Source organism: Triturus cristatus, chromosome 7 (assembly GCF_964204655.1).
Source record: "Triturus cristatus chromosome 7, aTriCri1.1, whole genome shotgun sequence".
NCBI classification, from domain to species: domain Eukaryota; kingdom Metazoa; phylum Chordata; class Amphibia; order Caudata; family Salamandridae; genus Triturus; species Triturus cristatus.
The window spans coordinates 1,193,142,991-1,193,166,780 of NC_140590.1; the positions used below are offsets into that span (position 1 = coordinate 1,193,142,991).

The 23,790-nt window shown below is 45.8% G+C and overlaps 1 protein-coding gene across 7 annotated transcripts in view; it reads right to left on the bottom strand.

Annotated features, from left to right (window-relative positions):
• LOC146811566 (telomerase protein component 1-like) overlaps positions 1-23,790 on the bottom strand; it is a 1,575,504-nt gene that overhangs the window by 677,087 nt on the left and 874,627 nt on the right. For all 7 annotated transcript variants that reach the window (XR_014966741.1, XM_085618541.1, XM_085618539.1 and 4 more), the window contains one exon: positions 17,419-17,533. Coding sequence is in view for 6 of the 7 variants with exons in the window: in XM_085618541.1 (XP_085474667.1) it covers positions 17,419-17,533 (115 nt within the window). In the remaining variant the exon portion in view is untranslated. The remainder of the gene's footprint in view (positions 1-17,418; positions 17,534-23,790) is intronic.

The following is a 23,790-nucleotide window of genomic DNA, read 5'->3' on the forward strand; positions in this document are numbered from 1 at the left end:
TCTTGACCTCCATGGTGGGGAGCTGGAGGTCAAGGACTTTGGCTGTCCTTCACATCATGATGGTGGAAGAAGCACTTTCTTCGGAGGCAGGACGAGAGGGTGCGAGCGAGTCCAGACTAAGGAGATGTATCAAGGCCACTAGCGCATTGCAGTTCATCATACTAATTCTCATGCTATGGCTGTCCAATCTCATCAACCACGTCCTAATCATTGTCCGAATCAGTGCCAAACCGGGAATGCAGGGTATGTGTTTTTCCTTGTGGGGGTGGTGGGATGAGTAGAGTAAGTGGCACATGGACAGGGCTGGGCACAGCATCGGTCAAGGTCAAACCGGCACCAACTCTGAGTCAGAGAGTGCAACAGGAACCTCGTCTTTTGGTGTTAATGAAGTTGGTATCGAAGTTCAGGGAACCGATGTGGACCTTGGCATCAGAGGCAGAGTCAGAACTGGAGCCAGAGGCTGCCCCATGATGAGAGCAGAGGTTCCAACTGGTGCAGAGAGAGATCCCGCCGGCAGATGGAGAGCATCTCCTCTCTGTAGGACTCAACGGCGTGCTAGATGAAGAAGGCTGGATCTGAGGAATCGGAGCATGGCCTTGCAGAACTCTTCAATCTTTTTTGGATTGTTGGAAGGCCCCGGAAACTCAGGTTGCGTTGGTACAAGTGGTGGTATAGACTCCAAAGTCCATCGACTTTGGGAGGCGAGATCGAGATGTATGATGCTGTATGGATCCAGTCTGACACGCGAGGAATATACAAGAGGTGTGGAATCTGCAGCTACAAGTCACTATCAGAAAATATTTTAGCAGATTTGCCTGAGTCCTGAATAACATGTTGAGTAAATAAAACTTAATTCTTGGTATTGACCATAGACAGCATCAGTACAACTTATGATAGCATCAATAGCCCGCTATGCCACAATACATGAACACGATCTTCAGATTATATTATCTGCCATTAGGTTGCGGATTAGATACTGAATCAGATGTTTTTTACTGTTCATTAAGAAGGTAAGCAGGAAGACTTCAACAATAGATGTATAAAGCACTGACATCTAAAGGACTTCAAAAATCTTCAACAAAAGAATTTTGACTGGTTTACTTCAAATAACTTTGACCACAGTGGGAGACCCAAGTCGTATATACATTTCCACTGACATGGGGCTTAACAGAGGGGAGGAAGAAAAGGCCTTTGATTACACTTCACTGATAACCAGGCCAAGAGGACTTTGAACTAGCCCATAGGAGTATTGATCTTTTGATCATTTTTTATGCACACATGAACTTTTTCTTTTTCTCAAAGAGTCTGCTTCACTCTTGTCATTCACATGTACTCCAAGCAAAAACGATCCTTAAAAACGTAGGAACCGAGATCCAGATGTACTAAGCACTGGTTGCAAAATACTGGTCTTTACGAATCGCAATTTGGGGATTTTTACATACCAAAAGGCCTTTTTGCAGTCTCAAACTGCCCAATTTCTTTTATTAGACCCTTTGCAAATTCAAAATGCCTTCGTACATCTAGACTCAAGTCTCGTTTCTAAGCATATGACTACACTGGAAGTTGCTATGCATAGAGACACCATGGTCCAATCCATCCGTGGCTTCACTATTCATATAAATTCAAAATAAGACCTTCACTAACTCTGTGAAATCATTCCTTTGTCTCTGTCAACATGCTCAAATAAGTGCCCAAAAGAATTCCACTGTGGCTTGATGTAACTTACTAGCGACACATTGTGCTGTAGGTACTACAGGCCTCATTTTCTCATTCATGAAGATGTTACTTAGTGTGCAACAGTGATACTTCAAATGGGTCTGGTGGTGGCTTAGTTATCACAGAAGGTCTTTATCTGGGCATCTGTACTTTTTTCCTGTCACCCACTACTTGTATGTCTTTGCTGAAGATGTCTAAAAGATTGCTACATGATGTTACAGAAAACCTGGTATCAACGGGAGAAGAAACCAAGCAGGTGCACAAGGCTACAGTGTCGCAAAGATGATAAATGTTGGTGCTTTTGACACAGTAGCTGAGATGCTGAGCTGGGCAGCTGCAATATTTTTTTTTTTATTTTTTTTAATTTTTTTATTTTAAATTTCTTTATTAAATAGAGATCACGGGTACAAAAAAAAAAAAGAACATACACCACCATTCCATTAGTTATACAATGCAGGTTCGATTCAGTAAATTTGAATTACAGTAATATTCGGCAGATTAAAGTTGTAAGACGGCTGATACATCTGATACACAAAAGAAAAGGAAGTAATTCCATTATATCGTCCATTGCAGAAAAAAAACAAACAAAAAAAAAACCACATAATTAATAGGTACACCAAATAACTCGAGACCATCCTACTTGTCCATATATGTACATACAGCACCCCAAATTAGCTGCCCCAAAGCCATTTTCCGCCTCCCCTTAACACTATATAGGTTATATTCAATATTGTACGTAAACAGGAAACTAGTTCTCCACATCTCAAATGGGGGGGCATCAGTTTGTAACCACACTGAGGCAATACAAATCCTAAACACTGCTGCTGCCATAAATATCAGGTACCTGACTTCCTTACCAGGGTCTGTACGTACTCCACCTACATCTATACCCAGTAAGATCTCACTAATTGACACTTGTATAGAGACACCTAGAATCTCAGACAAGAACCTATTTATATGTCTGAGCAATTCTGATAGTTTAGCACAGGTGGCAAAGATATGTGCTACATCAGCGTGTAAAGTATTACACCTAAAACACTTTCCATCAGGATCTCCTCCCCACTTTGCAATTTTATCGGGCGTGCGATAAAGATAGAACAGAGTCTTATAATGTTGTGCCTTAAGATTAGCCGACATAAATAGACGGCAAGCCAGTTCAATCGATACTTCCAACGGTATTTCAGAGCACCCCAGTCTTTCTTCCCACCTCGTACGATGAGTTTCCAAGTCGTTAGGCATTGTCTCGATAATTATATTATATAATACTCCTATACGAGAACACTTTTTATTTGCCTCAATAAGAGGATTAGACACAATCACAGTTTTCAATTTAGCAAGATACTCACGCAACTGTAGATACTTAAAAAAATGCGCAGTGGGTAACAGATATGGAGTAGTTTCTTTTCTGTAACTCCAGTTCTGTAGTAGGGGTATCTCTGTTATAGTCATAATCTAGTGAATAGTCCCGCCCATGTGCGTGGACCCCGGAGCAATAAAAAATAATCTCTAAAAGGTGACAAATCATGCAGACCTGCATACACCTTTAAGAGAGAATTTAATTTAAAGACAGTTAATGCAGCCTATACCCACAGGCTACACTGTCCAGTACTTCAACTAGAATCCCACCAACATCCACAAACAGCACTGCCTGTCTAGTTTTTCTCCCCATAGGAAAAAACCCTGCCTCTACCAGCAAAAGCCTCTGGAATGATAGAGAGGAAGGAGTGGACAGACAAGCCCCATAGGCTGCCATTATGTGGCTTAAAACAGGATACTGTGCCTTTAAGAAAACTTTCCAGATTTCCAGAACTTTCCCCAGTATCCCAGAATGCCCAGCAGGTCCCATTTACTTTCAGTTCTTTTTGAAGGCGTAGCACGCCAGACCTGTAGCATTCTACATATGAATAAGTATCTCTCCACCGGGGTGGAGGGCGGGCGCTTATGACTATAACAGAGATACCCCTACTACAGAACTGGAGTTACAGAAAAGAAACTACTCCTTCTGTAGTAGGGGATCTCTGTGTATAGTCATAATCTAGTGAATAGAATGGCAAGCCCATCCCCACACAACAAAAGCGGTGGAGAACACACAAGACACTACCACTACTGTGCGAACAAATTTCGCAGCGAAGCCTGCCCAATCTGCCCTGGCATCCGTGTTCAGGCAGTAATGCGCAGCAAAGGTATGGACCGACTTCCAAGTGGCCGCCTTGCAGATTTCCGCAATCGGAACATTACGCAGCAAAGCCGTCGTGGCAGCTTTGCCCCTGGTGGAATGAGCCTTAGGTTTACCCCCTAAGGTCTTATTAGCCTTTTGATAACACAATTGTATGCAGGACACAATCCACCGAGAAATGGACTGCTTAGAGGTCGCAAGACCAGTCCTGACTGAGCCATAATTAACAAACAATTGGTCAGACCTACGAATATCCTTGGTCTTATCCAGATAAAATTTCAACACCCTCCGAACATCCAGGGAATGGAGAGACCTTTCCGCTGGCGAAGAGGGATTCTGAAAGAACGTAGGTAAAGTTATGGTCTGGTTGACATGAAAATCAGAGATAACCTTAGGAAGAAATTTAGGGTGAGTACGCATCACAACCTTAGCAGCATGAAATACAGTATAAGGTTCTTGACAACATAATGCCTGAAGTTCACTCACCCTGCGGGCCGATGTAATGGCCACTAGGAACGCCGCCTTCCAGGATAGGTGCTGCAATGAAGCCTTGTGAATGGGTTCAAAAGGCTCCTTCATCAGTCTGGACAGCACCACGTTCAAGTCCCAGGAAGGCGAGGGAAGTCTGACGGGAGGAAACACTTTCTTCAAGCCTTCCAAAAAATCCTTAACCACAGGGATCTGAAAGAAGGAAGTCTGTGAAGGGCATTTCCTGTAAGCAGTCAAAGCAGCCAGATGAACCTTAATGGAATGGAAATTAAGGCCAGACTGCGCCAGATGTAAAAGGTATGGAAGGATGACATCTTCCTTACATGTTGTCGGATCAAAGTTCTTGGACTTACACCAGATACAGAACCTTTTCCACTTGTAAGCATAGGATGTCCTAGTGGAAGGTCGCTTAGACTCCTTCAGAATGTCCATACAATCGTCTGGTAGATTCAGATGGCCATATTGCACTATTTCAGGAGCCATGCCGCCAAACTCAAAGACGAGAGGTTGGGGTGCACCATCCGCCCCCCGAACTTCGTGAGAAGGTCCGGCCTGCACGGCAACCGCATGTGAGGAAGGAGAGACCGGTGAAGAAAGTCCGTGAACCACCACTGCCTGGGCCACTCCGGGGCGATCAGGATCATCCGCGCCCTGGACTGGGACAGCTTGATGAGCACCGCCGGAATCAGGGGAATGGGTGGAAAAGCGTACAGAAAGCTGTTCGACCAATCGATCCATAGCGCATTCCCCAGCGTCCCCCGCTGGTAGTACCTGGATGCGAAGTCTCGGCATTTGCTGTTTTCGGCGGTGGCGAACAGATCTACGTCTGGAGTCCCCCACCTTACGAAGACTTCTCCTAGTACTTCGTCGTTTATGACCCATTTGTGGTTTTCCTGAATCAGCCTGCTCAAGGCGTCCGCCTGAGCATTCTGCACCCCTGGCAGATGCGTGGCCGTAATCGTCAGTCCTCGGGCCAGCAGCCAGCGCCAGATCGCCTGCGCCTCCTGCGACAGAGTGCGCGATCTCGACCCCCCCTGCTTGTTGAGGTAATACATCGTGGTTGTATTGTCCGTCTGTATCAGCAGCGAGTTGGTCTGGAAGGACGGAAGGAAGGCCTTCAGTGCCAGGAAGACAGATCTGAGTTCCAGGCAATTGATGTGGTACGTCGATTCCAGAGGAGACCACTTTCCTTGAATCTGCAAGTCCCCGAAATGCGCTCCCCAGCCCTGGAGAGAAGCATCCGTCACTACACTCGTAGTGGGAATGTCCTTGTGGAAGGGAACCCCCTTGAGGAGGTTTTCCGCCGAACACCACCACTTCAGAGACTGAAGAGCATGCAGCAACAGTTGTATCTTGTCGTCCCAAGAGCCTGTCTTCTGATCCGACTGATCTTCCAAGCACTCCTGCAGTGGTCTCATGTGTAGCCGTGCGTGAGGCGTGAGGAAGATACGGGAAGCCATCGATCCCAGTAGAGAAGACACCTTCCTCACTGTTGTCGATGGAGCAGTCCTGAGGTCCTGAGCCTTCCGAAGGAGTGATAACCGTCTCTCCTCCGAAGGAGACACGCTTGCTGACCGCGTATCGATGGAGGCCCCCAGGTACTGTATGCACTGGACCGGAGTCGTGACCGATTTGGACATGTTGACGTGTAACCCCAGCTTGTGTAAGAGAGCGCACGTCCATCGGAAGTGAGCTTGTGCTTCCGAGAAGGATGAGGCCTTGATCAGCCAATCGTCCAGATACGGGTAGACAAACACCTTGTTCCTCCGCAGGTGTGCCGCCACCACCGCCATGCACTTCGAGAAGGTCCTGGAAGCAGACTTTAGCCCGAATGGCAGTACTGTGTATTGATAGTGATTGGCGCCGACTTGGAATCGCAGGAACTTCCTGTGCTTCCTCGCTATGGGCACATGGAAGTACGCATCCTGTAGATCTATGGCACAGAGCCAGTCTCCCCGTTGCAGCTGAGGGTAAATCTGGTGCAACGATAGCATGCGAAACTTCTCTCTGCGAATCCATTTGTTTGCCTGTCGCAAATCCAGAATGGGCCTGAACTCGTTCTTGTCCTTCTTGCGAACGAGGAAGAACCGAGAGTACAGACCTCTTCCCCTTTGAGACAGAGGTACCTCTTCTACCGCCTTTTTTCTCAACAAGATGTCTGCCTCCGCCTGGAGCTCTCTCAGCTGGAATCGAGAGCTGACCGGCGGAATCGCTGGAGGCGGGCTGATAAACCGAAGACTGTATCCATTGCAAACAATATTCAGCACCCACTTGTCCCGAGTAATTTTTCTCCACTCTGCCGGAAAAAATTGAATGCTTCCCCCCACTGGAGTGGGTAACGGTTGAGGGGGAAGTAACCGCTCAGGGCCGAGACCCGGCCGGGCCCTTGGTAGTGGTAGTAGCCTGCTGGCCTCCTCTACCCCTCTGGCGCTTCTGGAAGGGCTTGCGGAACTGCTGCTGTTGTTGCTGCTGCTGTCCCGAACCCTGCCCACGCCCTCTGCCCGAAGACCCGAACCGCCTCTGGAACGGGCGCTTCTTCTTCTCGGCCTTCTCCAACCCAACGGCCGTCAGGGTTTCCGCCTCCGCCTTCATGCGGGCCATCTCATCGTCCGCATGTTTCCCGAACAGGGTTTCCCCCGAGAAGGGCAGGTTGGCCACTCTTTGCTGCGCCTCTGGCTTGAGGGACGTCAGGCGCAGCCACGAATGCCGCCTCTGATGAACGCCATGACAGTAGGCGTGGGCGGCCAGCAAGGAGACATCCGCCGCTGCGCCGATCACCTGATTAGAAACCAGCATGCCTTCGCGCACTGTCTCCAAGAAGTCCTCCTTCTTGTCCCGGGGCAACAGTTCCGCATACTGCTGCAGGGACTCCCACAGGGCCCGGTCGTAACGGCCCAACAAAGCCCCTGCACTCGCCGCCTTCATGGTAGTGGCGGCGGTCCCACACACCTTCCTGCCCGCAGAGTCCAGCCAGCGGCTTTCATTGTCGGGCGGGACCGTCGATGAAGGGGCGGTAGCATGTTGTTTCCTCGCCGCCGTCACGATGACCGAATCCGGCTTCGGGTCCACTCTCAAAAAGGTAGGATCCGACTCCGGGGCCCTATACTTTTTCATGAGCCTGGAGGGAGCGGCCTTCGTCATCGCGGGAGTGAGGAACAGCTCCAACACGGGTTCCACCAGTCCTGGTACAAGAGGCAGTAGAGGGCGAGACAGATGTTTCTTATGAAGTGTCTCGAATATCACGGACGTCGTGGGTGTTGGAACCGTCACCGTGATACCCAACTTTGCTGCCCCTCTCAACAGCACCTCTTGGAAAGAGACCAAGTCGTCCACCGGAGACACCCTAGTCCCCGGTGAGTCCGACAGCGTCGGGGAAAAGTCTCTGGTCGAGTAGCGCGTGTGCGACCTGGAACTGTACCTCCAACGGCGTCGTCCTGAGTCCGACGATGACCGTCCACGGCTCCGTGACCTTCTCCTCCTGTGAGAGCGGGAGCGCGACCTCTTCGGCTTCGGCCTGTCCGCCGGTCTAGCCGGTCCCGGCGACCGCGGGCGTCGTGGCTTCGGGGTCCCCTGCGGCAGAGTCGGATACCTTGGAAGGGAAACCGACCGCGGGGGAACCGGCGGCGGTCCCACTGGAGTGCGTGGCAGCGACCGAGGTGGGGGCGGCGGAGGCAGCGTCCGCGGCTGTGGAGGCGGTGGTGGCGGTGGTGGAGGCGGAGGAGGTGGCGTTGGTGGAGGAGGAGTCGGCGGAGGTGGGAGAGGAGGCGGCGAAGGCATCCGAGGAGGCGTATACGCCACCGAGTACACCGATTCCGGTGACTCTCTCTTCCTCGACGTCGACCTTCTCCTCGACGTCGATCTTCTCCTCGACGTCGATCTTCTCCTCGATGTCGATCTTCTCCTCGACGGCGACCTTCGCCTCGACGGCGACCTGTGCCTCGATGGCGACCTGTGCCTCGACGGCGACCTGTGCCTCGACGGCGATCTCCTCGACCTCGAGCGTCTCGACGTCGATCTCCTCTTCGGCGGCGACGTCGACCGTCTCCTCTTCATCGACGGCGAACGGCGATCCCTCGACGGTGAGCGCCGACGCCGGGTCCGATCTCGACGTCGACTGCTGGACGGCGCCGAAGACGGCGTCATCGCCGCCGCCGCCGATGTAGTCGACGGCGGCCTATTCAGGTCCCTCGACGTCAATCGTCGACGCCGCTTCTCCCCAGAGCCCTGGGGAGACGGCGAACAGACGGTGGTCATCCTCCTCGACGTCGCCGTCGACGCCCTCGACGTCGACGGGGAGTGGGAGCGCTTACTGGTCTTCCTGTCCCTGGGGACCCCCCCAGAGGCCTCAGTATGGGCCAAATCAGCCCCTCCAGACCCACCTGGTGCCTTCAGTCTTCTCTCCTCCAGAACTTGAAGCCTGATTTTCATTCTGTCCCTCAGGGTCCTGGCTGAGAACGAGTGGCAGATGGTACAGCCTTCAGGCACGTGGGACTGGGGAAGGCAACCTATACACACCTCGTGTGGATCAGTTTTAGCCTTCTTTCTACCACATTCCGGGCACTTGTCGAACAAGCCAGGCATGTTGACAGTACCAGCTACTAAGCACTTGAAAAAGTGACAAAAATTGACAAAATCTCCAAAAAAAAACCTTGAAAAGGGGAGAGCTCAATGCTCCAGGGTCCTGCTAGCAGGAGCCGGAAAAAAGAACTGAAAGTAAATGGGACCTGCTGGGCATTCTGGGATACTGGGGAAAGTTCTGGAAATCTGGAAAGTTTTCTTAAAGGCACAGTATCCTGTTTTAAGCCACATAATGGCAGCCTATGGGGCTTGTCTGTCCACTCCTTCCTCTCTATCATTCCAGAGGCTTTTGCTGGTAGAGGCAGGGTTTTTTCCTATGGGGAGAAAAACTAGACAGGCAGTGCTGTTTGTGGATGTTGGTGGGATTCTAGTTGAAGTACTGGACAGTGTAGCCTGTGGGTATAGGCTGCATTATCTGTCTTTAAATTAAATTCTCTCTTAAAGGTGTATGCAGGTCTGCATGATTTGTCACCTTTTAGAGATTATTTTTTATTGCTCCGGGGTCCACGCACATGGGCGGGACTATTCACTAGATTATGACTATACACAGAGATCCCCTACTACAGAATGTTTCTTCAATTGGGAGAAAGATTTTAACTCATCTGGTGTATATACATCTCCCACATTTGTTAAACCTCTTAAACGCCAGTTAACTACTATATAATCCCAACATATATTGGGATGTAGTACCGGTGCAATTAAAGGGGTATAGAAAGACACATTTTGAATATTATATAGCTTCCTTATTACCTTCCAAACCTTATATGCGGCAGCTATCACCTTAAACCTAGTGCGTTTGTAGTAGTTCCAGTCTATGTTAATAAAAAGACAGTTCTTAGCGTCAGTCCCTAGAAGCAAAGAGTATATAGAAGGTTGTAGTGCTGGCTCCACTGGTCCCTGACCAATTAATAAAGCATTCATTCGCTGCAACATACATACATAATAATACAAAAGAAAATCAGGGACTGCCCAGCCACCCACTGCCCTAGGCAGCATCATATATTTCTTAGCCCGTCGCTCTTTCCCCTGAGACCACATAAATCTCATACATATTGCTTGCAGTTGTGAGATACATACAGAAGTAATCTCTAATGGTAAACATCTATAAAGATACAGCACCTTAGGCAATACCATCATTTTCAAGAGGTTACATCTGCCGACAAGTGTCAAATGTAAACATTCAAACTGGTCCAACTGTTTACGAACCCCATGCATCAGCTTCTGCCAATTAGCCTCAACCGTAGTCGAAGCTCCAGCACAAATCTGTACTCCCAAATAAGTAACCTCATCTAGGACTCGTGGGTCAGCATAAGACTTGATATTTATACACAGTATTTGAGTCTTGGCTGTATTTAATTTGTATCCCGATACCGATCCATATTTCTTTGCAAGCTTTTCGATTTCATTCATAGCCATAGACGGTCTTGGTGAGAGCACAGCGACATCATCAGCATACGCCAATACCCGGTACTGCTGTGATTGTATCCTAACTGGAGGTACCCTACTGCTCAGCTCAATCATTCTTAAAAAGGGATCTATATACAGAGCGAACAGCAGTGGAGAGCATGGACATCCCTGCCTAGTCCCTCGTTGTATTAATACCGCAGCGGATTGAAGACCCATTACATTAATCCGTGCACTAGGTTGTTGATAAAGCACCTGTATTGATTTAATAAAATTTGGCCCAAATCCCTGTAATTTCAACAGGTCCCATAAGAAGGCCCACGATACTTGATCCAAGGCCTTCTCTGCGTCCAATAATATAAGACTAAGTGGGTCCCCCGACACATTTGCATGATCAATCAAAGTAATCACCCGATTAACATGATCGGTTGTACCACGCTTTGGGATAAACCCCTGCTGATAAATAGAGACCAGAGGAGTGATCACTTCTGATAATCTGGTAGCTAAGATCTTAGAATATAGTTTCCCATCTGTGTTTAATAATGAGATAGGTCGATATGAGCCTGGTAAGTTCGCCGGTTTTTCCTTTTTCCTAAACACTGCTATACTCGCTTCCCCCCATGTTATAGGATACTCCCCTTGCTGAGCCTTTCGGAATGTAGCTAACAAATCCTGTTTTAAAACTTGGAAAAAAGATTTATATACTTCAAGCGGAAGTTTATCAGGACCCGAAGCCTTGCCCACTGGCAATGCTTTAAGAGCCGCTTCTAATTCAAACATCTCTATGGGGGTCTCCAATATATCTGCCAGTCCTTGATCCAATTTCGGCCCAAGGTTTTGCCCGAGAAAGGATAAAGCTCTATTACTATCATATTCTTCTACTGCATATAGACTAGCATAGAAACTTCTAAAGACTTCTAAGATGCCACTCTCGGTTTCTTCATAATGCCCAGCCTCATTTTTCATACTTTTAATTCGTTGAACAGTTTCCCTGTTCCTCATTCTCTGGGCTAGACACCTCCCACTTGCCTCCCCGTATTCATACAACACCTGTCTCTTAACCTCAAAAGTCTTTGCTGCTTCCTTACTCCAATAGTTGTTAACCTTGGCCTTACATCGCGTCACTGCGGCTGATGTGTTATAAGTATCCCTGTTATGTGCGATGTCTTGTGTCAGAAGCTCTTCAGCCATGCCTAGATCCTGGTAAAGCTCCTCTAGCATTTTTCGCATCTGTTTTTGAGCATACAAACCGTAGCTGAACACCTCCCCCCTAAAGGCTGCTTTAAACGTATCCCAGACTATCCCAACGCCTGCGCATCCCCTGTTTAAATTAAAAAACTCACGAATCCACTCACTCATATGTTCTTGAAATTTAACATCCAACAGCAGCTTGCGGTCAAAAGAAAAGTCCCGGGGTTTGCAGGGTGGAAATAAAGCCCGGATGGACAGCACAACTGGCCCATGATCAGACGTTGCTCGAGGATAGACCTGTATTTGTGCGTCATAAAGTAGATTATGTGTAACTAAAAAATAATCTAGGCGAAATAATTTTTGGTGAGGAGCCGAGTAAAAAGTATAACCGGGCTCAGTCGTCCTAAGATAGGCCCAAGCATCAGTTAGCCCATGTGCTTTCACCAATGAACTTAACGCCCTATAAACCTTTGGTTTCCTACCTACATACCTATATTGATCACTGCCTAATGTACCAGAGTGGAGATTAATATTCAAATCACCACAAAGAATAACAGGGGTGGCCCAGGTTGCCAATTCAACATTCAAATATTCCAAGACTGCTGCCTCATCGAAATTAGATCCATAGATGGAGCAGACAGTACATTTAAAAGTTCCTACTTTACATTCAGTAATTGCCCACCTTCCAGCATTATCCTCTAAAACTCGTCCGCCTTCAATTAGATTTCTCTTAGCCAATATAGCAACCCCCCGCGATGTAATCGACTGCTTAGTGCATACCAGCACACTATAGCCAAGCTCACTTAAGTACTTTCGCTTAGACCATGCAAGGTGTGTCTCTTGCAATGCAATGATATCACAGTTAAGCCACTGCAATTCCCGGGCAACACGTTGCCTTTTATTTAAAGTATTCAAGCCTCTTACATTTAGTGTACCTATTCTTAACTTTCTAGCTGCCATCTGCTCTAGCTCTAAAAAAAATAGAAACACTCTGCCACCTGTCCTGCATTATTTTCACACAGTCAATAAAAATTGTACCCGTGGTCCCTATTTCCCCTTTTTTAACCATCCCACCCTGACCCCCCCTCTGACACCAAACCGAGGTCTCCCTCCCTTCCACCCCCTCCCTCCCCCTCCCTAATTCAACACCCCATTGTGAGCAAAAGGACATAGTCCTTAGTAATGTGAGTGTGAGAGATCCACCTCGGCAGAGAATCTGCCAGACTGCTGCCCTCTCCTTACATTACATTTATATGTAGTCTATTTCTACTTAAACAGCATATTACTAAGCATATTATCTACCCTACATTAAGCGGCACTTTATCCCTTTTATAACTTAAATATTATTATTAACTACTTTTCACTTTCACTTTTTTTTTTCCCCTCTAGACAGTGTCACTCCTCTAATCAAACCATTTTTTCTGTCTTGACAAGAAGATAAAGAAAAGAAGAGAAAAAAATAAATAAAAAAAGACCATCCAATACAAAAAAAAAAAGAAGGAAGAAAAAAAAAAAAGAACAAGCCGCAGATATTGAAGCAGCATTGGAAGGCCGTAAAGGTCCTATTGGTGCGCAACTAATAGATAGTGCACCCTATACGTCTCAACATGAGATAGTATTATAACTGACTGATTTCGTTTTTTTTCTTTTTTTTTTCCTTCCCCCCCTTCCAGACAATTTGCTTCCCACCATTTTTCTTTCTTTTTTCTTCCCCCCCCCCTCCGTTCCACTTTCCCTTCCCCTTCACCATCAGGGTGGCACTACTTTAGTGGCGATAGTCTTCAGTAGTCCGGCCTAACAAAAAAGTCACACCCAGACCCCTTGCGTCGCTTATCAGGACGAGCCAAATCGTATAGTGCTTCTCTCAAAACAAAATTATTTACACAGATTAAAATTGCTCGTGGAAACACTTTAGAACCTGCCAAGGGATTTTATTCCCCGCGGGTCTTACGCAGAACAAATGGATATCTGTGCGCCCTGGTGATCTCCTTCTCCCACTGCCATTCAGCTAATTCTGGGAATGCTTCAGTGAAAGTCTCGATGATGAACTTTCGGGCATCTTTCCCTTCTTTCATCTCTGGAATTCCAAGGACGCGCAGGTTATTGCGTCGTGCGCGATTTTCCAGATCCGTCATCTTCCATTCGATATCCTCTCGAGTGGCCTGTAAAATTTCTATCGCGGTTTGCTGCTTAGTAATTATATCTTCAGTACTCGATATTCGTTCCTCTGTCTCAGTCACCCGACTAGTAAGTTCGTTCACTGACTTGACCATCCGTCGCATAGTGTTCTGTAGTTTCCGAACTGCACCTTGAGTGCGACTACTTTCAGCCTTAGTCTCAGCCCGATGGGCCATGATGCTCTTGTATATTAGGTCCAAAGTTACATCTTTAGCGCCTTGATCTGGGTCCTGTAATTGGGACTCCGCTCCCCCCGATTCCCAAATAGGTTGTGTAAGAGGAGTCTTCTCCTGTGAAGCCCCTTCAGTTTCGGGATTTCGCCGAAATGTATCTTGTTGATCCCGTAATCTCTTTGTCTGTATAGGTGAGTGTATCAGGTCGCCATATTCCTCGATCAGGTCTTCATCATCTGTGAGTGCCACCTCATCACCCCACTCACCTTGAAGGCTGTTACCGTCATCTTCCGAAACTGCAGATAGGTCCGGCATTGAATAGAATTTACCATCGGACAATGCAGAATCCGTATCTCCCAAGTCCACTGTGGCAATGCGTTGCTCATTTGAACCATCTTCTCCTTTTCTATTGCTGCACTCAGGAGGGGCCGAGCCATTAGGGTCATCCCCATCACCAAATATCGCGCCTTCAGTGGATCTTGAGGCTATAGCAGCGCCCTTTTTTTTCATAAAGATTGCATGTAACATAGGCGCCTTCGCAGCGTCCAAATTCCCAGGCATTACAGGGATTATGGGAGTATTATGCATGTTATTCCTAACAGTCTGTACTCCATTATTGCTATTCAGGCCAGCCCCACCACCACCAGTCAATGCTGCGGCCTTCATGTCGGTTAGTTTAGAGGAGAGAGCCGTGCTTCCAGATACACTGGTGTTACTGCTAGTACTGTTATTAACATTAACAATGTTGCTAGCACTGGGTGCATTATTGGTACTAGTATTGTTCACATTGTTCACATTCACAGTAGCAGCTTTTCGTGTGCCTCTGCCTTTCGGCGCCATACCTGCTTTCTTGGCGTTTTCTTGGCAGCTGCAATATTCTTATGTTTGGGGAAGGCTTATGATGTCACCAAGCTATGGATTTGGTGTTGTTGGAAACTCTGTTGTATCTGAATTCTGTGTTGGCACCATGAACCTTATTGGTGGGCTTTAATTTCTATGAAGCTTAGATGCTCTCGGAGAACCTGTTGGCCATCTTGGAGTGTGGGCTCATGTTTGGAGATTCGCTGCTTCTCCTAAAGTCTAACCTGCCTCTGAATTTAGGTCATGAACAATGATCCCCAAACTACAAGGAGGGAAATAAGTATTTTACAGTGCAGGGGTCACCATCCATGAGGGGTCGTCCTCGCTGTCATCTACGTTGGCCGATTTGTGATAAGTAGGGCAAAATATTTTGCGTTACACCACTGTCCGGTTCAGAAGACACTAGCTGATCTTGCCCCAGAGAAGATCCAATGGCAAGTACTGAAACTAGTTTCCGAATATCCTGAGGATTGTATTGCTCAGTTAAAGGTGTTGGTGTTTCTGTAGGCCCTTGTTGACAATATTCTCTGCAAATCTTGTCTTAAGGTTAAGCATTCATCATTGAAAATGAAGTGGAAGAAGCTTTGAGTACTAGACTGCTCTAGCCCTTAGTTAACCAAATAGGTCTCCTGGTACTGATTTTAGAGTCCTGCATAACCAAACTGACTAGCATTGAGATTTTTCTAAAAGAAGGCAGGGATGGAATGAGCCAAATATCCAATGTAAGGGAGGCTCCAGTTAATTGACACATACTGAGAAACAGCATATCAGCAGAGTTGAAATGCAACTAGGACACTGTAAGCAAAGACATCTCCTTACTCAGGAGATTAAAACAAGAAAATGAGGAAGTAAACATTGGGCAAAATAACACCAGTCTTGATGGAAGAAAATGGAAGATGAGACAGGCAACATTAAAGTGGGTGCAGCCTACCACAGACAACCCATTGCTATATGGGCTACTGATATGATGAACTCTTTTTCTAAATCTAGTAATTGCAATGAAAGTTGCATGTTGGGATCCCTAGGGCAGGTACAAAAGGGACTGTCATAAGAAACGACTAATCCAGAGTTGATAAAAGCTCTAGAGTATGCTTCAGTTTTCTGAGCTGGAGTTGACATATCCTAAGTAGTGTGTTAACACGGTTACCAGTGTGAATTCGACATTAAAAGTAGCACCAAGATTTTTTACTTTTTCTACATGTTGCAAATCAAGGGCAAGAATATTGGTAGTGAGATGGTGGATATTAAGGGTCTCCTTTTACAGTGCAAAATAATGACTTTCGGATCTGAGCTATTTGTATGGATCTTATTGATAAAGATCTAAACCTGAATTTCAGCCAAAAACTGCTGGTGAGATACCACAATGCTGAATACAGATGACAGTGACAATAGCGCTCTATCTCTGAAGGACCCATAGTAGTATCAAATTGAGTTCCAGAAAGGTCCAAGGTAGGGACATAACACCTTGTTGCTGGTCTTGGACCCCTTAGTAGAGAGAAGGAAGCTCATCTAAAAACTCTGTTTGGTCTGAAGGTGAAATACTTAACTTTCCATTGCCTCATCTTCCTCTTGTATATATTTATGTTTTCTCTTGGCAAACATCACACTGAGCCATTGTGGTGCTCCAGAAGACAAACAATGCATAAGGTGCAATTGTTTTTTTAACATTTGTTACCTCAGGTCAGGCTTTTGTCCAACACAAAGAATATAGTGGTCAAAAGAGCTCAAGAAGGAAAAACAGGAGGCAAGTCTTAAACAAAAAGCCACCCTTAACAGAAAACAATTTCAAATTGTAGTTGACATCTATTACTTTAGGGAAAATTTCAGCTGCCTTTCAATTGCTTCCTATCATTTTCCTATCACCATTTTTTTAAACTGATATTTCAAAGGTTAATGTGTAACCTTATAAAAAATGTATTCTAGTGTTTATACCCAAGTCTTTTACGTATGCCCCAGTTCTAACATGCCAACTCAGAGTCATCCATCGAGTATGTTTTGCACCACCTGTGTGGATTATGAAAAAATAGGCTGAGTGAGTAATGGTGGAAGACGGAACCTCAGGATTAAGAAATATGTGAGTGAATGGGGTTATGGCTTTCATGATTTGAAGGTCAAAGGTGTAGGAGGGAGTACTAGATGCACTGGCACTCGAGAGAAGGAAATAACTCCACAGAGAAATGGAATGAAAATCTGCAAGGTCAGATGGGATTTGTAACGAAAAAAAGACAACCACAAAACGCAAAGATAGTATGCAGTTTATAAAATATTGCCAGTCTGCTAAAGGATGAGAAGGAGTTCTTCTTAGTTTTTATCTTGGATGTTAAGGTTGCCAGAAGCTGCTAGATTGTTGCTTTTATTGGCAGGACCTTCTATGTAGGTATATGGAAAGGGAGGTCTTTTGAGTCTGAAAATACGTGGCTTTAGCAGAGCAAAGAAGGTGGGTTCTGAGTTTGTATCTTCCAGACAACTTTCCTTTCTCCTGCAGCAAGCTAAAGTCTTTAGGAAAAAAGATACATGTAGAGGGTTGCGAACAGTATGCGTTATATAAGTCACGCTAACGTTGTGGATGTTATACTTCCCGAACCAGACATTCTCGGTATGCAAAATTTATACTTTATATACACTCACTCACATAAACCCCAGGTTACTTACAGTACAGGCTGTAAACCTCGCAGAGATGGGGCAAGAGACCCAGTGTCACATGAGCAGATAAGAAGTGCAAGTTTGTCAGAAGACTGGTGAGCTGGTCCAAACATCCACTGTGCATCTGAAAAGGGTTAAAGCACAGAATTGTTATAGATTTTACAGGGGCAGACTCTCAGTCCAGACAGCCACAGTGCAGGCCTACAGGAAGCTCAAACTCCCATCACTGATGGCAGCATCCAACCGAGAACACTGGCACTACCACACAACGCAACAGGAACCAGTACACTACTCTAAGTTAAAAAAAAAAAACACACAAGAAATGCTCATCCAATCAGTCAGTCAAAGTACTTTATTCGGTTAATTAAAACCATAAAAGCATACTATACAAAAAGGATAAAATTAATAAAATATTAATTAGCAGCAAGAAAGTTTTTACGCAAGTCTACGCATTAAGTGGTCACAAACAGACAATCTATAATGTAACATTTGTAGTAAAACCATAAGACATGTAAGTCAATTAATATAAGCTGAATCATAAAAATCAATCTCAGTTATTATCCCCCACATTAATTAACTGCACAATTTAATCTTAATGAGTCAGGAAGGACAAACAAAAGTATCCCCTCATAAAATCCTTAAAACATGAAGATCAATCAATGTAATCACAATCTTAAAAATCACTCAATTTTTTTCTTCTTTATCCTATTTGCAGCAGTAAGAAAACTTGCTATGCTAAAAATCTCCCAGACATTGGATAGCAACTGTAGATACATTAGTGCCGGTTTAACTTGTAAAAAGCCTTTGTCTTTTAGAATTGGGAGAATAAAACGCTTTTGAATGTGCAAAAAATGCTCACAAAAAAAGATAAAATGTATTGTATCCTGCACAGAAAAATTATCGCAAGAACACACACCCAGATCCTCCACCTTTCTCCTACACGGGGGTTCAGCAAGAAGGAAATGTAATTGATTTAATCTAAATCTTGTCAAGAGGAAGCGGTGGTTAGGGTTAGATACCACAATCAAATATGGTTCCATTGCAGGGGACATTTTTAGTAATTGATGATCGCGTACAGTTGGTTTTATCAGCTCCCTTTCTTATCTTTCCATGGCCGCCATATATAAATAAGAACGTTTTACCCACTGCAAGTCACCCTTGACTATTTTCGCTGGCGAGTTAAATAAAACTGGACGAACCAGTTTCACCGCCAAGCCTTTAACATGGCTTAACCAAGGGATGTGGCTACCTTGGTCTAGGGCCAGGCAATCATTTAATATCTCACGGTTCAGTGCTAATTTGGGGTTTAACCAGGTTGTGATCCATTTCAAGAGAGGTGCTAATGCAATTTGGTCCTCAATAAAACCAATCCCCAGCTCTTGGTGAATTATATATGTAGGTGAGGATTGTGGCACCGCTAACAAATTTCTTAGAAATTTGTTCTCAACAGCTTGAATATCACTTGCCTTACGAAAACCCCAAATGTCTGAACCATAGATTGCAATAGAGATACATTTTGCGCCATATATTTTTAAAAGGGCTTGCATTGGTTTTGCCCCTAATTTGCGGGGCAAAAGCTAAAACTGCAGATGTGGATCTTGCCAAAACATTCCTTTTTGCATGTAATTGCGGAGTCCATGTGCCTCGTTCGTCAAATAGAACGCCCAAATAGGGGAAAGTTGTGACCCTAGTGATCACGTTGCCCTCACAATGAAGTGTTTTAACCCTTCTCGTCTTAGTGCCAGTTATCATTATATGCGATTTTGCAAAGTTTACACTTAGGTCCAGAGATTTCATAAATGTAGCAAAGGAATTTAAAAGAAGTTGTAAACCAACCGCCGTTCTTGCTAACAATGCGGCATCATCCGCGTAAAGGAGTGCCGGGATCAATCGCACCCCCACACGCGGGATGTCTTTACTAGCTTGCCCTAAAACTTGCTCCAAATTATTAATATAAAGGGTAAAAAGTAAAGGGGCCAAAATACACCCCTGCCTCACACCATTTGCAATACATATTCTCTGTGTGCAATTCCCCCTTTGGTCATACCTCACAGTAGCTGTCAGGTCCCTATGCAGATCGGCAAGGAAATAGACGATATTTTTATCGACACCTAAATTGAGAAGCATTGACCATAGTTTTGACCTATTCACTCGGTCGAATGCCGAGGAAAGGTCCATAAATGTCAAGTAGAATGTTTCCTTCCTGGCAATGGTATACTTCCCGATTAAAAGGTGCAGATTGAGGCATTGATCTATAGTGCCTCTTCCTTTCCTGAAGCCGTATTGCAGATTCAAAAGCATATTGGATTCAGCTAACCAAGCTGTCAATTTTCCAAGTATCACCCTGCCCAGTACTTTAACTGTAGAGTCAATAAGCGATATTGGTCTATAACAGCTTGCGTCCCCTCTGTCTCCTTTTTTAAAAAATTTGACAATTACTGACTCTGACCATGACCTAGGGAGTCCTAATTTACAAGCCGAGTTAAAAACATGAGCTAATATTTTCGACCAAAATATAGTGTCAGACTTAAAAAGATCGGCTGGGACACCATCTGGTCCGGGGGCTTTATTGCCTGTCATTTGAGCTATGGCCTTCGCAACTTCTAACTCTGTAAACATCAAAGTATAAGCTTTAACTTCAAAGGAAATAGCTGGAGAACCCTGGTCACCATACATCAGTTTGAAATGATTAAACCAATCTTGCTCCTGTATGATACAATCTAAGGGAGAGACAATAGAATCTTGAAAGATAGGTTTGTTGACAATGTCCCAAAATTTGGCACTATTTTTGATGACGTCAATAGAAAGCAGATCATTCCATACCTCTTGTTTGATCTCGTTTTTGCGTTTGTGGATTGCCAATGTATATGTTTTCCTTAACGCAGCTAGGGCAGACCTGTTCTCTGATTTTGCTTTTAAGGCTACTAACAGCTTTCGGTGGGCGACTGAGCAATTATGGTCAAACCATCTCTCCCCTTTGCATTGGGAATCCTTAACCGGGCATTTAAGATCAGAAGCCACCTGAGTACAAATTTTAATATATGCCATAAGGACCTCACTGTCCCTCGATTTGACATCTAAACAGAGGTTCATCTCTTTTCCAACGGTGTATGACAAGTTTGCCTGAAAGTCCCCCGGTACTATCGAGCACCATTTGAGTCTGTGGGACGAACATCCAGGGTGCGAACCGGTCTAACCGGTTTTTGAATTTTTTTAAAGCCACCCGCCAATGTCAAGCTAATGGGATTGTGATCACTATATACTGACCACTTGATAGTATAGTCCTTTACCCAAGGGGTCAGAGCTGCGCTAAGAAAAATATAATCAATGATAGTATGCGCACCTCTGCCTTTGAAAGAGGGAATATCCTCACCTTCTGGCCTTGTATTAGGATAAAATAAATCATGATCCGCCAGGATACTATCCCAAAAATTACCCTGCGAAGTATGTTGAAAATGGGTATCTGCACAGTCGGTAGGGCTCAAGCTATCCGAAACATAACAATTTAAACAGCAACGATGTATGTTAAAATCACCTAAAATAATAACCGAATATGAGGTAGTTTGTTTCTTACTATAAGAGTCAAGAAAACAATTCAAACTAACCAAGTGTTCATTAATTATAGTTATATCAAATTAATTATAACAATTAACAATGAGCAGATTTGAAGCATTAGGGAGAGTAATCTGTACCACTAAGCAGTTAGGCGAGCCTGAATTCAATTTGCAATGGTTCCCTACCACTTTTAGAGAGATCAAAGTCATAAGACCACCCTTTGCCCTGCCTATAGCGGTGGCTTTAGCTGGCTCCATGTAAATTGTATAACCATCCAGCCAAAAATTATTCTCAGTATCCCAGGTTTCTTGTAGTCCTATGATACAGAATTCGCTTAAAAAATCTAACCACCTGGCATCATCAGACTTATTTTTAAGACATGCTATATTCCAGCTTAGAGCTTTAGTGCATTGTCCAGGATTACTCAAAGTCCCCTGGGTAAGTTTACTCTGACATCTCATACTGTTGGCTCCCTCCCCCTTACAGCCTTCAGGACAAGGGGTTAGTCAATCATTACTGTCCAACTGGGTAAGGGGGGCAAATCTATTTGATGTCATGATCCTGCTCTCTAAAGCTCTGTGATCTACAGTGATATCTTTTGTTAGATGGTCTTGGGTGATATTTGCTCTGGGAGACTGAATGACTTTATGCAAGAGAAGGGGAGCAGAGCCGGGTACACCTATGCCAGCCCTATGTCTCAGTGCACCCCTACCATCTCTTAACCTTAAGCCCATATCAGGGGGATAGAAAAAGCCCAAGGGTAAAGCTGTGATCCCTTCCTCTAGCCCTGTCAGAACTCCCATAAAGAACCCACCCCACCACCTCTGGCCGGTCAAAATTAATCACTATGCAATCACCGTCCTTAGTTTTTGGGCCATTCCCCACCCAACCTACCCGCCTTGCAATTATAATGTGTGTAGAAGCACTTAAACCTCCCTCAGAGGCCCTACTGCACCAAAATATCACTTTTTGTATGCGCTCATCAGTTGTCTCGATGCCGTTGTTTTTAAGAGGGGGGTACCCCTGCCAAAACCACTACCAAGGGAGAAGCCTCCGGGGGCAAATCCAAAATTGTTTTATTAACAAAGGCTCCTGGGGTTAATAAATGAGGCCCTGTTGGAGGTGATATAGTAGGCCTCTGTTCCATGGAGCTCACAGTTCCTTTAGTAATATCGCCCAGTTGGGTATGACAGGCAGCAGATCTGGTACTAAGACTCCTGGGTATTGGTGTCAGTGTGGTACCATTGTCTGTAGACGTAATGCAGGATACAAATTGACTTTTGACTCCCTCAGCCTGACCTATTTTATTACCCTCTACATTTAATGTATGGACCTGGCTCCCACTCACGCTGAGAATATCAATTTTGGACTCTATTTTAGTTAATCTAGCCATTACTTGATCCAAACCAGTTTTAACACATTTAAATAGATCGTCTTTTAACGAATGAACCAGTTTGTCAATCTGCCTAAAAACTGGGTCCAAATCTAACACTATCCGTGTTGGTGGAAAGCAGTCTCCCCATGGGGCGTTGGTCATCGCACGCCTTCCGTAGTGGGAGCCTTTTGGTAGCCGGGCCAGATTTTGGGCATCTTTTCCTCCCTTTCTTTACAGAGGCTACAGCCCCCTCACTTAACAAATCCGTACTTCCCTTCCCTACTGGTGCCGGGTAGGGGAGCAACTTCGGTATTGTTTGTAAGCACAGCTGTGTTTTGACTTTGGTCAATGTCTAAACTTGTAGCGTCCTCGATGCCCGTATCGGGAATAGTGACAATCCCCAAACCCAACTGAGCCTCCACGTCTTGAATCTCGTTAGTTATAGCCCCAACAGCAGTAGTCAAATATGTGATGATGGATGCGCAGTTGCGTGGGATTTTAGATTTAGATTTCATTGGAACAGCTGAACAAAGCTACTTTCGCTTACCCATTCCAAAGGCCTGGTCCGGTCTCAGCCGATCGCGGACGGGTGCTGACAGGCCCGCCCTTGACCCAGGCGACGCCCGGGCACGGCCCGGGCACGCTCGCACGCGTCCCGCGCTGCAGGAGGGCTGGTCGATTTTTAAAACCCCCGGCGCTGAGGTGACGCGTTTAGCATGCGACACCCAGTGCCTGCTGGGGGCTGTAGTCTGAAGATGGCCGTTTCCCTCACGGCGTGGCCCAATGGCCGGTAATCGCGCTGGCCATTCCCCTCACGGCGTGGCAGGCCAAGCGTCAGTGTCATCAGTATGGAGGGAGCAAGAGTAGTCTGAGCCGTTCCCCTCACGGCTGGTGAGCAAATACAGTGTGCGTCCCGCGCTGCGGGAGGGCTGGTCGAATTTTAAAACCCCTGGCGCTGGAGTGACGCGTTTAGCAGGCGACACCCAGTGCCTGCTGGGGGCTGTAGTCTGAAGATGGCCGTTTCCCTCACGGCGTGGCCCGATGGCCGGTAATCGCGCTGGCCGTTCCCCTCATGGCGTGGCAGGCCAAGCGTCAGTGTCAGCAGTATGGAGGGAGCAAGAGTAGTCTGAGCCGTTCCCCCTCACGGCTGGTGAGCAAATACAGTGCTTATCCAATCACCAAACCAATAACCTGCAATTAACATTATCTAATCATCCTCAGCCTATAAATAAAGTTCACTGTGTGTGTAAATAGGGAGAGTGTTACTGAAAGGGGCAGAACTTTGTGGCGATAGCTACCTGAGAGGCACTCTGACCGCCACCAATGAACTCACCCCTCTAAAAAAATTAAAAAACAACAAAAAAAAGATTGTTCAGGCTGTCTCTGTAGTCCTGGGGTGTTTTCACACCCCTTGATGGACACTGGCTGCATGCGGGCTCCAAAGACCAGCT